This window comes from Ambystoma mexicanum, chromosome 10 (assembly GCF_040938575.1).
Source record: "Ambystoma mexicanum isolate Mex_15411 chromosome 10, UKY_AmexF1_1, whole genome shotgun sequence".
NCBI lineage: Eukaryota > Metazoa > Chordata > Amphibia > Caudata > Ambystomatidae > Ambystoma > Ambystoma mexicanum.
The window spans coordinates 923,169,660-923,182,611 of NC_090932.1; the positions used below are offsets into that span (position 1 = coordinate 923,169,660).

The window sequence follows — 12,952 nt, forward strand, 5'->3', positions numbered from 1 at the left end:
GCATCACCTGGGCAATGGAGCTGGTAGGAGTCTCCATAGAGACCTTGGTGGGACCCATGGAAACGCAGTGGCTAGCTGCAAGAGGCCCTGGATGGGTCCTCCCGCTTCAGGCAGCACCCAAGAAGGAGTCGGCTGGGCGATGTGCCAAAGAAAATAAAGACTTACTCGCCTCTCTTGGACTTGAAGCAGGACTTCAGGTGCTCCAGTGCCTTCCTCCAGAAGATGTACTCCCACTGTGTCAGTCTACTCCTGAGGGACTTGAAGTGCATCACAGAGCGCACAGGTGTCCGAGCGAGCGGGCCCAAACAAGACTAAGTGTGAGCATTTGCCACCAAGAACAACTTGTGACAGCCAGTGCACACAGAGCCACCTATTTTACCCGACATTAGAAAGGATGGAAGCGGGGTAAGAAGCAAAAATAGTTGAACCTGTCACAGGGAAGCAGCTTAATAAAAATAGAAAAAGCTGCAATAGGTGTCTAACCCTTCAGACGTAGACAAACAGACTTTGGGGAAGAAGTAGCGTGATAGGCAGGGCTGTGGGCGGGGTTGCACTACACACACGCGTTACACCCCGTGCTGCCTACATTTTTAAGGGGAAGCATGCTGGAGAGTTCGATCCTGCCCACGCTCCGCAGGAACTCACAGAAGTATGGAAGAAAGGGTAAGGGATGTAGGAGCATGAAAGTACCAGATTGAGGTCCCATGGAATAGACAACAAATGAGTTGGAGGGAACAATTTCACTAGGACCTTCAGGAAATGATCAACCAAATGAAATTAAAAAGGAAAGAACATTGCTCTGGAGACCTCTTAAAAACAGGAGCTGCCAGGTAAACATTTACCATGCCCGTCTTCAACCCTTGCCTAGCCAATGACAAGAATTCCTGAACCACTGGTGGGGCACGACATAGGGTTGGCACTCCGCACCATTCCCCATCTGGACACAGATGCCCTTTGCAGAGAGCTTGCACGCAGCAAGCAGTGCCTCCAAGATTTCATCAATAAGTTGCCAGCCATCATACCTCATCTACTCACCATCCACTCATGAAGACTAGAGATACTCCAGATTCAGTGAAGCAACCGATCCTCAGACTGGGGCATCAAGTCAGCCCTCAGAGAAAGGCGTTGAGGTGGACAAATGGCCGTCTCAAAAAGATTCAGGTACCATCTTCTCCTCGCCCAGTGCTGATGATCTGAACAATGGGAATCAGCGGGAAACATAATTGAGGTCAAAGGTCCACTCTACTAGGAAAATGTTCCCAGGGAGAAGGGTGGGGGCATTCCCTCAAGCCGAAATGTTTGCACTTATGAGTTGTTCCCCTCATTTCAAACAGGATTCCCAAAGGTTGAAGATCTCTGCAATAACCATGCACCGAATTCAAGGTAATGCATAGCCATTGTATAGTCTGTCGTAATCCAGGTAGTCCCCCTTCTCCCCAAGGGAGGGAAAGAAAGCCATCAGTGGCAATGTAATCGCTTGTAGCATCAATAATTTGATGTGCGAGAAGTCCTGCAATAAAGCCTGCTCACTTTCTGATCTCAAAGATGAGCACCTTAGTCTTTCAGGGAGTCGCAGATCATGACTTGAATGCCCACAATGGGATCCAGAATGACTTCACTGCCAGCATGTTCTCCCAACCCTACCACGACAGCTCTTCAGCAATATTCGTGGCCCGAAGAATGTTAGACATCCCAATGGAGAACTGAGACCATTGACTGCAGAGAAAACATTGGAGAGAATTGATTCTCAAATGGGCATTCGACTCCAGAAAAATGCAGAATGCTATAAGACTCAGAAGGCAGAGCACCGCCAAAGTTTGTAGCATGTGTGCGCTCTGGGAAAAATGTAGCATCTGTTGAATGAAGGTGACTTTCCTTGGGTGGAAAATCATTCCATGACACTGTCCAGAACTGCTCCAATGGACTGGAGCCGCTGAAATGGTGCAATCTGGAAATTTGGAAAAATTAGAAAGAAGCCCAAATCGTGCAGTAGCTGGCAGGTATATTGGAGATGACCAAACACTCCAGCAAGCGGCCTTGAAGGAGCCAGTCACCCAGCTGGGAAAGACATAGATCTTGTTCCTCCCCCCAGACCAACCATCACTGCCATCATCAACTAGGTGAGGAACTGAAAATGTTAACTCCTAATCATGAACCTAAGAAACGTCCTGTGCTTCGGGTAAATTGGCACATGGATGTAGGCATCCTGAAGTTCCAGCAACACCAACCAGTCTTGGCTCCCCCTCAAAATCAGCATCCTGAACTTGTCCAAGCCTCTGAGGTCCAGGATAGGACGTCTCCCTTCACCCTTTCCCTTTCTAGGTAAGAAAAATAATGGAAAACCAACCCATTGCTATCTCGCTTTGGCCAACAGGGGGGCCAGCTCCTCCACGAGTACAGGCGCCAGTTCCAAGCTCAGAAACAAAAGAGGTCTGTATGGAAACTTTGAGGAACGGAAGGAAATACCATGTCTGGATCAGCTGCAGAACCCACGAGGTAGTCTGCCACTATTTTTCTACAAATGCAGACATGACCCCTTGGCACACCCCCTACGGGAGAAGTTGGGGAGACCTCGGAGGTTTTGAGGTGGAAGATACAGAGGGCACTGAGACAGTGGACAACTAAGCGCCCCTACAGGGGCAAGATTATCTTCTCTGCGTCACCTTAGCCTGGAGAAATTACATCTTCCTGGGTACAAATGATGTGATGCAGTGAAATCCCCTTCCTCTGGAGCCATATGGAAAGGAAGGTGTCTCGGCAGGATGCTGGGCTGCCAAGCAAAGGACTTGGCTGTAAATTTCAAGTCCTTAAACCTTTCCAATGACTGGTTGGAAATATTTGCCATTGAAAGCATAGACTACAATTTTGCTTTGACCTCAGGGAAAATACCTATGTCCTCTGCTATGAAGCCCTGCACATGACAGCCTATATTCCCATAAAACACCAATACAATCAGCCACCTCGTGGCTGGCCAGGAATGCCATCATCTTACCGCCATTAACCATTTTGAGGAGCCCATCACAGATATCCTCTTCCAGTGCATGGATCTAGGGTTTCAAAATTACTGTTAGAGTACTTGGCTAAAGCATATGGGGCATTCACTGCCTTCAGAGCAATGCACTCTGATTAAAAACCCCTTTTTGGCTAAAGCGTCCATCTTCTGGGTATATGTGTGAAGACAACGCCAATGGCTTCATATTAACTTTGGCCACCTGCTCCACAAGGAATTCTAGCAAAGGATGTGTTGACAAGTATGTGATCCCCTTCCGCTGACTTCCATATCTATTTAAGGACATTATGGACTGACTGTGTTGAATGGGTTCTGCCACTGGGCCAAGTCTAATTCGGCAATAGCTGTGCTGAAGGGGAGGGCAGTCTCGGACTGCAGACCTCTGTCTAAAATATCTGAGCTGGTATGGCGACAGAGGTTTAGCTGGTGCTCTCAGGCCTACAGCAGACACCACCTTTCTCCACCATGTTCCTAAACTGCACATTTGGATGCAGCTAAGGGGAAACGTGCTACAATTCCAAATCTCAAGAGGTGCTGATGCTACTTGAGTCTTGGAGCCCCTAAACCCAAGTCCATTAACTTCACCTGGTTAAGCAGGAAATCCAGGAGAGGCTCCTGCACATCTCTCAACAAGGGCTCGAGCCCAAATGGAACAGGGTGCTCTCCTCCTCCTCCTCCTCATTGAAGATGGGACTGTATGGACTGAAAATTGAGCACTTGATTCCAGGGTGTAGCCACTAGGTAGCTTGGCGGCCAGGGCTTGTGGAAGCGGCAGCCAAAGACGGGACTGCGCTGATCATAACCAATGTCAGAGGTGCCGAGAGCATGCAACTCATGAGAGCTCCTAACTGGCAGACAGACGTGGTGGGCTGGGGTAATGGTCAAGATTGAGGCTGAAGCCATACCAGTTGCAGCCTTTGAAAAACTACATGAAACTCCTCCCCAACTCGTTAGAAGGTTGCTTGGAAGGAAACCACGCCTTAGCATGTTTATAGGAATCCAAAGCATCCTCACTCTCATCCCCTCCGAGATCTGGGCCATCTCTTCTTGCGGGAAAAGGCACAGGAGCACATATCTTCTTAATCTCCTACCTGACCTCGTACTCTCTACCCTTCTCCAGAATCTCTTCCTCGGTCTTGACATCCGAGGATTAAGGGAGAGAACTGACGGGCAACTTTGAAGGGAGTTGGCGTAGCGTCAACTTAGAAGTCTCAATGTCTTAGAGTTCATGGACTGACTTGAGCAGCATTGCTCCACAAAATGGTCCCAGAACGCAGTTTGAAGCTGCAATCTCAGCAGCTCTTAAAACCAGATGGGTTCAGACCAGGCATGGTGGTGCTAACAGAACATTCTGCCAGGTGTTCCTAAAAATCAGCAGCTCAGTGTGTGAAAAAAAAGGAACCAAGGTAAATGGCTTTAGTCTGTTCTATATATGCAGGGACAAAGTCTTGTTTGGAGTCGATAAAAGGATGGAGGTAGAGCTACACTAGCACCCTGGCACAGTTTTCCAAGAAGAGCCTGCGCTGAGGAATATCTATCCAGATGAATCTGTGCGAGTGTGCAATCCACTGACATAACATTTTTTAAAAAAAGACAATTAGCCGCCTTTGAAATACACAACGTATGGAAGAGAGGGGGCTTGCCTAAATGATGGAAAGCTTTTAGAAACGTAGTCATGTACATGCATTTAAAAGTAAACAGTATTATCTCAAATAAAAGACTTGCAGAAGTGGTCTAAGAAATAATCCAGTATGTTCAATATTAGATTAAATCATTGAAGAAACAAGCAAAGTTATTATTTGGTACAGGGTGGAGATACACATCCAGTACTAAATGAAGAGTACAGGCATATTTCACCCATGTACACACAAGAATTGAAAGCTGCAACGGGTAAGAGACCCGCCTGCCAAGAGGGGTTGCAGACACTGCTCAACCTGGAGCAGAAAGCCTACTAATGTCTTTACCAGGATCAGTCCTATTAAACAGGTGTCATTTTTACCTGTGCTTGGCTATATGAATCAAGTACAATCTTTTCATGCACAATACCAGTTCTGCACAATGCTGCTCAGTTTCTTTCCATGCGTCTCATAGGGCTACACCACCCAGGTGGTCAAGGCGGGAATGAGCAACCCAACCGGGAGAGAGCGCCAGGTAGGAACTACAGGACTGCAGAGTAATCTGCACCTCCAACTGGCACTCCAGTCACTCTAAAAAACTAACTGCAACCTTGATCGTACCTTCATGGGAAACACAGAAAGGTCTGCATATAAAACTGGCAATCCTGATGCTACACGTGACAGACTGCAAATGTAATTTAAGCAAGACTGTGAAAAGGTCTGCGCATGAAAATGACAATCTGGACACACTGGTTAATATGGACAAGAAGACTAAAACTGACATGATTAATGGGCTGCCGTTTCCAAATGCCGGCATTCCCATGCCAAACTTAATGTCTCTCTTCTCCCAGAGACATGGGCGTGTTCTAGTATTAGACTGGTCTTTCTCGATCATGCATTCCAACCCATGCATGACATGCATTTTCAGATTCTGCATTTTTTGGGTGATTTAGGGCACACTCGGAGTGGTTGCTCCCATGCAGCATCCCTATAACTGATACAAAGTGTAAACGCATGGAACTGTCACAACCAGCGCTGTATCTGATGTGTACAGATGCCCACTTCTCTACTCAGGCAAAACATCCCCTTAATCGGCACCTTTCATGCAAACCCTTACTGTTCAAAGAGCTAGGCGTAAACTTCATAGACTTCTCCACCACAGGAAATACCTTGGTCCTCCTATAATTATTAAACCACTCTATGAAACATTTGGACATTCATGCCCCTAAAAACTAGCCATGCCAAGACCAAAGCAGCTGCCCCTTAGCACATCACCAAAAAATGCCTAACAGAGCCCTATGGTAACAGTGGCGCAAAAACCGTAACCCTGGGGGTCTCATCAACATCAAATCTCTCTGCGCCTACCATAGGATTTAGATTACAGAGGTCAAAGCAGCTTACTACTCCATAACCATCACAGCAGCTTCCAACAGGAGCAAGGCCCTCATCAAAGTAGTTAAGTATGGTACGAAACCCTCACCCGACCCAAAGGTGCCTGCAACTCAGGAAAAACGTGACAGAATGAACACATTTTTTATTTGAAAAAAAGACAAAATACAACAGATCATTGAATTAACCCCCCCAAAGCATCAGCCCTCTTGTACCCGGCATGCACACTGCCCCGATGGATTGAATTCTCTAAACTCTTAGCCAAACCTCCCAAAAAAATGCTCCTTCAAACCTACCACCAACTCCAATGACAGTATCCCAGCCTGCATCATTAAACAACTGATGGGCCTAGCGGTCAACCCACAACATCATTAATGCCTGCCCTCATTCCCAGACACCCTCAAGACTTGTCTCAGAAAACCTCCTTTAAATTTCTTTTTTTCCTTTTTAAAACACAACCCTATACCAGGCGACCTGGCCAACTGCTCATTACTAACCTCCCATTATCAGCAGAATCTTGGAAAAAGTAGTCCCTAAACAACTACTCGCCAAAATTGACTAACAGTCAGGGTTCCGCCCAAAGTGTAGCAGCCAAACAGCCACCATCCAGGTAGTGGATGATTCCCTCTAAATCGTGGAGAAGGGCAGCTCATGCCCCCTTAATCTGTTGGCTGCATTGGACACAGTTGACCATTGCATCCTCCTCTTCCTCCTTGCCGACAGGATGAGATTCTCTGGCACGGTCATGAATTGGTTAATCTCCTACATTATCGGGAAAGACACCAGGCTGTCAAGATTAATACATTGCATACTAACCGACTCCCAGTATCCTGCGGAATCCAAGGCTCCATCCTCTAACCAATCCTTTTGAACCTTCCCATGGATCCTCTGGGCTTTCAAATATCCTGATAAAGCTATTCACCAAAACACGGATGATACTCAGTTGTACATGGTAGTAAAAAGCTTAAAGGACATCACTCTCTGTAATTACCTAGCCCTCATCTAGCCCTCTAGGTCAACTGCCTACCTCAGAAACCTCAAAGACCAAATTCATCCTCATTGGTCCTCCCGTTAAACAATGGCTCAATATGCGCCAAGAAGGATTTGATCTGCAACTCTGATGTAGCAAATTCCTTGGGCTTCACTACTGACAGCAGCCTGTCCTCCCAGAAAAACATTGCCATGAAGGCCCAAGCTGCCTAGATCCAAACCTCCACTCATCGCAAAATAAAATACTTCATCCTGCCACAGGACATCCAGACCATAGTGCAGGCCCTTGTGGGGTCTCACATCGATGGGGCAAATACTCTACTGATGGGGCTTCCAAACTGCTCACTTGGTTTCCCTAAAAGCAGACCACTACCCTGCAGCATGTCTTATTATTCATACTCTGAAATTTGAGTATATCACCCTGTCGTACCTCGCCATGCCAGGATTACTGTTCTAGGCTGCATCATTTATAAAGCAGTTATAAGTAGCATACAAGGGTACCTGGCAACTAAGCTCCACCTATCTGGTGGCACACGCTCCCAGCGCAGCAAATCGACCAACCAGAACTAATCACAACTCATTCGCAGAGAGAGGACCTGCAAATCATCCTCTTGCCACGCACTCACCCACTGGAACTCTAACCCAGTATTGGCTCGGAATGACCCTTAACTCCCCAATTTAGCAAACTACTAAAAACATGGCTTTTTCAACAACACCCAACCAATGACTAATCTCAATGGACGCACAGACCACAACTCTCCGTTCTATGCTACCATTAAGACACCAGTCCAAACGCTGGCTACGCAAACCCTCTTGAGCTAGGCCCACATTTTAACAATAAATGGGAGAAGATGTGGATGGAGGTGTAGTGGAGTAGTAGTAGTGTGAAGCAGGGAGTCAGAGTTAGAAAGAGAACATCACTGGGACAGAAGGAAAGAGGGAGAGACAAAGGGGCGTGGAAGAGGCAAAGGAGGAGAATAGAAAGTGTGCAAAGAAAGGACAAAGGGAGAGTGAGACATGGGTGTTTAGAAGGCACCTCTACTTGTACTATATTATTGTTGGACCTAGGTTAGGAGTCACCTAGATTGTTCCCACAGGGTGGAGAGAGAAAGGGTGCTTGCCCTTGGGCCATCACAAACAGCCAGTCCATTGTTTGACAGTAGGGATTAGCAACCTCTAGAGACCACCCTAGGGTATAGTGACTCCTGGACTAGGAAGGGAAAAACCCACGGGAGAAAAAAGAGGGACCGTCCTCAGCGAACACCTTCTCAATTTTATCAATAAAAAAGCTTTAACTGTCTTTGAGAGTTGGTGTGTTTCTTAAGGCCATCTGCGACAAAACGTATTAAAAACAAAGAAAATCAGCATAGGTTATGCTGGAAGGAAAGATATACGAAGTTTAACGAATATGATAATGCCACAGTGGAAACCGCAGGTTTGTACGACATCTATTATCAAGGTAAAAAATGTGACTGTAAGATGAGCATTACACAATGCAAGTACAAATAATTTAGATTCCAGTAACATTTTGAGAGGATGTGGCTCTGTAATTCTACAGATGTAGTTCAGACATCTCCTTGACACGTGGGCCCTAATCGTGAAACACGATTTTAGCCTACACGCAAAACTGATTTAAAGACAATACCATCAAACGTAACCAATTATCATAAAGACAATTGTTTGCCAAGCAAGCAATCCTGCCTGCATCATAATGTAGGTACATCTTTCAAGGTGTAATCAGAAAAATTCTGGCACTTCCTGAAATTAAACGCTTTCAGAAAAGTACAAAATGTTCGGAAGTAGAGAAAATGTTTATGGGTAAACCATATCAACATACTAATGAACAGATGAAAAAACAAAAAGAAGTACTGCATTTCAATTAATACAATAACGCAGCTGATAACTACGAAGTGAATTCTGGAGTATCAAGTCCTGTAAAAATGCATTTCTTTTTTTTACAAACAATGCAAGCAAATGTAAACATTTACCCCAAGAATAAGAGCGAAATTTGCACTGTTAACAGAAAATGTAGGCAGTGAAAATAACCTGCTATAAGAAATAGTCCTATGTAGAGAGGATACTGCTTTGGTGCTCAATTATAATGACAAAGTGAAAATGGATATCAACACAAAGTACAAAAAAGTGTGTGTATTATTTATTGCTTGGAAAAGGATGTTTACGGCTTACATCCATTTCAGTTTCATTACAAAATAATGTTTGTATTAATTTTAAAATGGAACTTGAAATCTGCAAAAAATAAAGTTTTCTACAAAAAAGTTCATTCTGTTCCTGAGTGTGCTAAAACTATAAGAACGTCTCAAAACCAATGCGCTTGGAGAAGGCAGTAGTTATTTCCAGTTTCAAGGGCATTTTCTCTCCACACATTGCTTTCCCCCCTCTTCATATTCTTGTTTCGAAATCCACATCTGTTGAAAAGTACCCTGGAAACAAAACGTACTTCAAGTTAATATTTTTACACAGGTTACAAACAACATGATCATCAGTACTCCAATCATAAAGGCAGCATTTTTCCACGTAGCAGACTTTCCACATCACAGGAGCCCAAGATCATATCTCTAAAACTGTAATTTCAATATAAAAAATTAAATATGTGCTAAACGGTAGAGCTAAAAAAGTTATTTTCCACGATAGATCATATCATTAAGGTTACTCGGTTTTACCGCTTGACTGCTGATCCTGAGTGCTTAGACAAGGTCCTCCACTAACTGCCAAAATAAATTGTGATTTTGGGGTAGGAGAATAATAAAACTATGAAAACCAACAGAGGTCATATTGAAAACAGATTGATAGCTAAATAAATGGGTACTATAAACATCAAAACCGGGTCCCAGGAAACATGGTTGAAATATAATGACATTCTTTATGTTCATGCGATCATCATCTACTCCAATCCACCCGCTCATTCCCAAAAATCTTAAAATAATTGAAAAGCAACTTTAAATAGTTAGTTTAAAGGTACACTGGACATCATCTTTAAAATAAGTCCAGAAAACGAAACAAAGTTGTCTGCATATTTCAGAAAAGAATTTGACAGAAAAGCAGCAATGTTTCCATCGCTACTAGATCTAAAAATGTATACGATCACATGGAGAGAATAGGTCATCAAGGGTCCTTTAAACACCAAGGAAGAGCTAGTTTTGCAGCCATGTGTCTAATGTTACCTTATGCCAAGTGGGAAGGTGCAACAACGCCATGTTCTCCTACTGCTTCTTGAAGAGATGTAATTGGGAACTCTGAGCTTGGATTGAGTAACTGCTATGAAAGGCGAGTTTTTTTTTTAGCCCTAGGCGCTATGTGAAAAGCAATTTCTGGTATTTGCCAGAGTTGGTGTAACATTTCATCCCAATGATAACTGGGAATTGGGATCTCGGATAAAACCGGTACAATTTATGAGAATGGACCAAAGTTTAGATAAAGGCTGAGGGCGCCCTACCTTGGAATCTTTTCCAGACAGTAAATGCTGCTAACCAAATCAAAAGTGGAAGCCAATCACTCTGAGGTAGCAAGCTGCTGCATCCCTATTGGGGACGTTATCCTTTTGCTTGAGCTAAAGGTGATTTATACTATGCCTCTGGCCTATACTAAAAATCAATGCCCATATTTGACGGCATGGTTAGGTTGCTCAAACAATGAAAGGAAATATGAGTGTTATTTAGGCCTGACCTCTCAGTTTGAAGTCCACAACCAAACACTTGGGAAAGAAAAAGGTATTCGATCACCATACCAGTTAAATTATAGGTACTGCTGAAGTAACATAAGATACTATGAATAAGAGTAGGAAGAGTTTGACCCATGGCTCTTTACTGTGTTGTGTCCCAAGCAGGGTGTTTCCAACCCTATTTTTCTGTTTCCCAATGGGTTTGTAATTGCTTGGCGTATTCACAGACCTACCACGGCACACATCTCCAATCTCATTCGAGGCCTCTTGGCACACCAGTGAGACTCTAAAGTTCTCTTGTCCCCTCATGAAATATAAGTAAAGGGGGAAGGGTTTTGGGGTCTCTTACTTGGGACAGTTTAGTGGTGTTGATATGATGACCCCCTGCTAAGCAGCAGTGACTATGCAAGAGTCAACAGGGGATCCTTCCCATTCTTCCCCCGGGTACATTATCCACTGGCTCGAGGAGTTGGCCAGCCTCCTGAGCGTCCCCCCTTCCCCCAGCTCCCACCCTCCCCCAGTGGACCCCTGAGCCAGGTAGGGGACTTCGATACAAGTCTGCTCTGCTTTTGCTACCCATAGTGTGATTTTGGTCTAGGTTTTGAGTGTTGCAGTGGCTAACCATCAAAAGCTATTGTTTCACTGTTAGAGAGATGTATCATTTGTATGCTTCATCCTCTCTCCTAGTGAGACCCCCAGCACTTTTTGCTGGACTTCAATACCTTATTCTTACTATCCTGAATGAGGGAAGCCTTTTCCCCCCTCTCATTCATTCTCATTTGCTCTGACTTTTGGAACTCTGTTCTCTGGGGTTTAACTTTCTTATGGAGTCTGCTTTCCTCTATATCGCTTTAAATGCATCTGTTTCATTTTTCCAGCACCCTGCACCTTAAGTGCAATGTTGCTGGGAACCCTTTGGGTTCTCCTTTGAGATTCTTTCACTATTCTTAACTATTGTTCTTAAAACTGTATACTATGAGTGATTAGCACACACCACCTTATGTGGAGGGCTAAGGGGATACCTAGTATCACCCTATCTGCTCCCACAGACAACCCTATAGTTATGGCTGGTGGCAGTGGGCGAGTTCTACCAACTATTGTGTTATTTTCTTACCGCAGACTGTATTCGCAGTCTCGGTTGTGCACAAAAGGGTCACCTATGTTCCAACATGGTGGCTCCTTTCTTTTTTTGCCATTTCTATCGTGGTTATTCTTTATTAGGCCTTCATCTACCATTCTGGGAGGAGAAGGTATGTGTTTGTGTTTTGCCTTTACCTTGGGTGTCCCTACTTAGGCTCCAGTGTGTCTGGGAAGGCAGAAAGTCGGAGGAGTTATTCACTCCCCTGCCCTTTGTCTGCCAGAGTGCCTGAATGGAAACCGTTTGCTAATTGGACAGTTGCCTGCCCCTTTCTGTAATATTCTGAGAGTTTGCAGGAGTGTGTGGGAAAAATGTATACTGATTGACCTTTTTACAATTGATTGTGAAATGAAGGTCAATTAGGACATACATGAGGGGGAACCCGCCGCAACCCCTGACCCAATCCCATTATATTATTTATTACCCCAAACCCACCCCACACATATACATAAAAGTAAAATCATGGTAAAGGGCAATTGTGCAGAAGGTCAATTCGGACCACTTATTAGGTCAATTAGGACAAAAAGTCAATTGTAAAAGGTCAATTTGGGTAATACCGGAAAGATGAATAAAAGGTGAGGTTCCTGAGGTGAAAGGCAGGTCGACCACTGAAACAGAAGAAACAAAGCGAAAACGACCAGAGATGCCTGCAGACCCTTCCAATCACAGTGAAGCAACCACTGCTGTCCTGACAGAGGAGCTCCGAAGAGGACTCCTTCCCATTGGCTGGTGGGATCAACCAGCTCTGAGGCGAACTACAAAGTGAGCCATCTCCCAAGGTGCTGTGCCTCTCCAGAGCTGCAGCCCGCAAATACTAGGAGACCTCCGACCCATTCGCAGTGCAACGTCTTTTTGAGGCCTAATTGGTCCTGAACTTTACTGAGCTCCAGTTGGACCGCCAGAGGCACAATCCAACTCATCTAAGCCCCCTCACCAGAGTGCAGGACTTCACAAGTGAAGATCGACCAGGCGAATACAGTCTTTTGTTGGTGCTGAGAAAAAGGCACCAAAACCAGACAGACCAAGGATCTATGCCATGGGTGCACAACATACGGCCCGCGGGCCAGTTGCGGTCCGCCATGCCATTTTGACCGGCCCGCGAGGCACAAAGACTTTCCTAATGGAGGGCG

General features: G+C 45.0%; 1 protein-coding gene across 1 annotated transcript in view; it reads right to left on the bottom strand.

The window, feature by feature from the left end:
- Positions 1–9,138: 9,138 nt before the first annotated feature.
- ACTL6A (actin like 6A) overlaps positions 9,139–12,952 on the bottom strand; it is a 528,174-nt gene continuing 524,360 nt past the window's right edge. Inside the window, exon 14 of the mRNA XM_069618679.1 lies at positions 9,139–9,446. Coding sequence (XP_069474780.1) covers positions 9,366–9,446 — 81 coding nt within the window. The 3' untranslated portion in view covers positions 9,139–9,365. The remainder of the gene's footprint in view (positions 9,447–12,952) is intronic.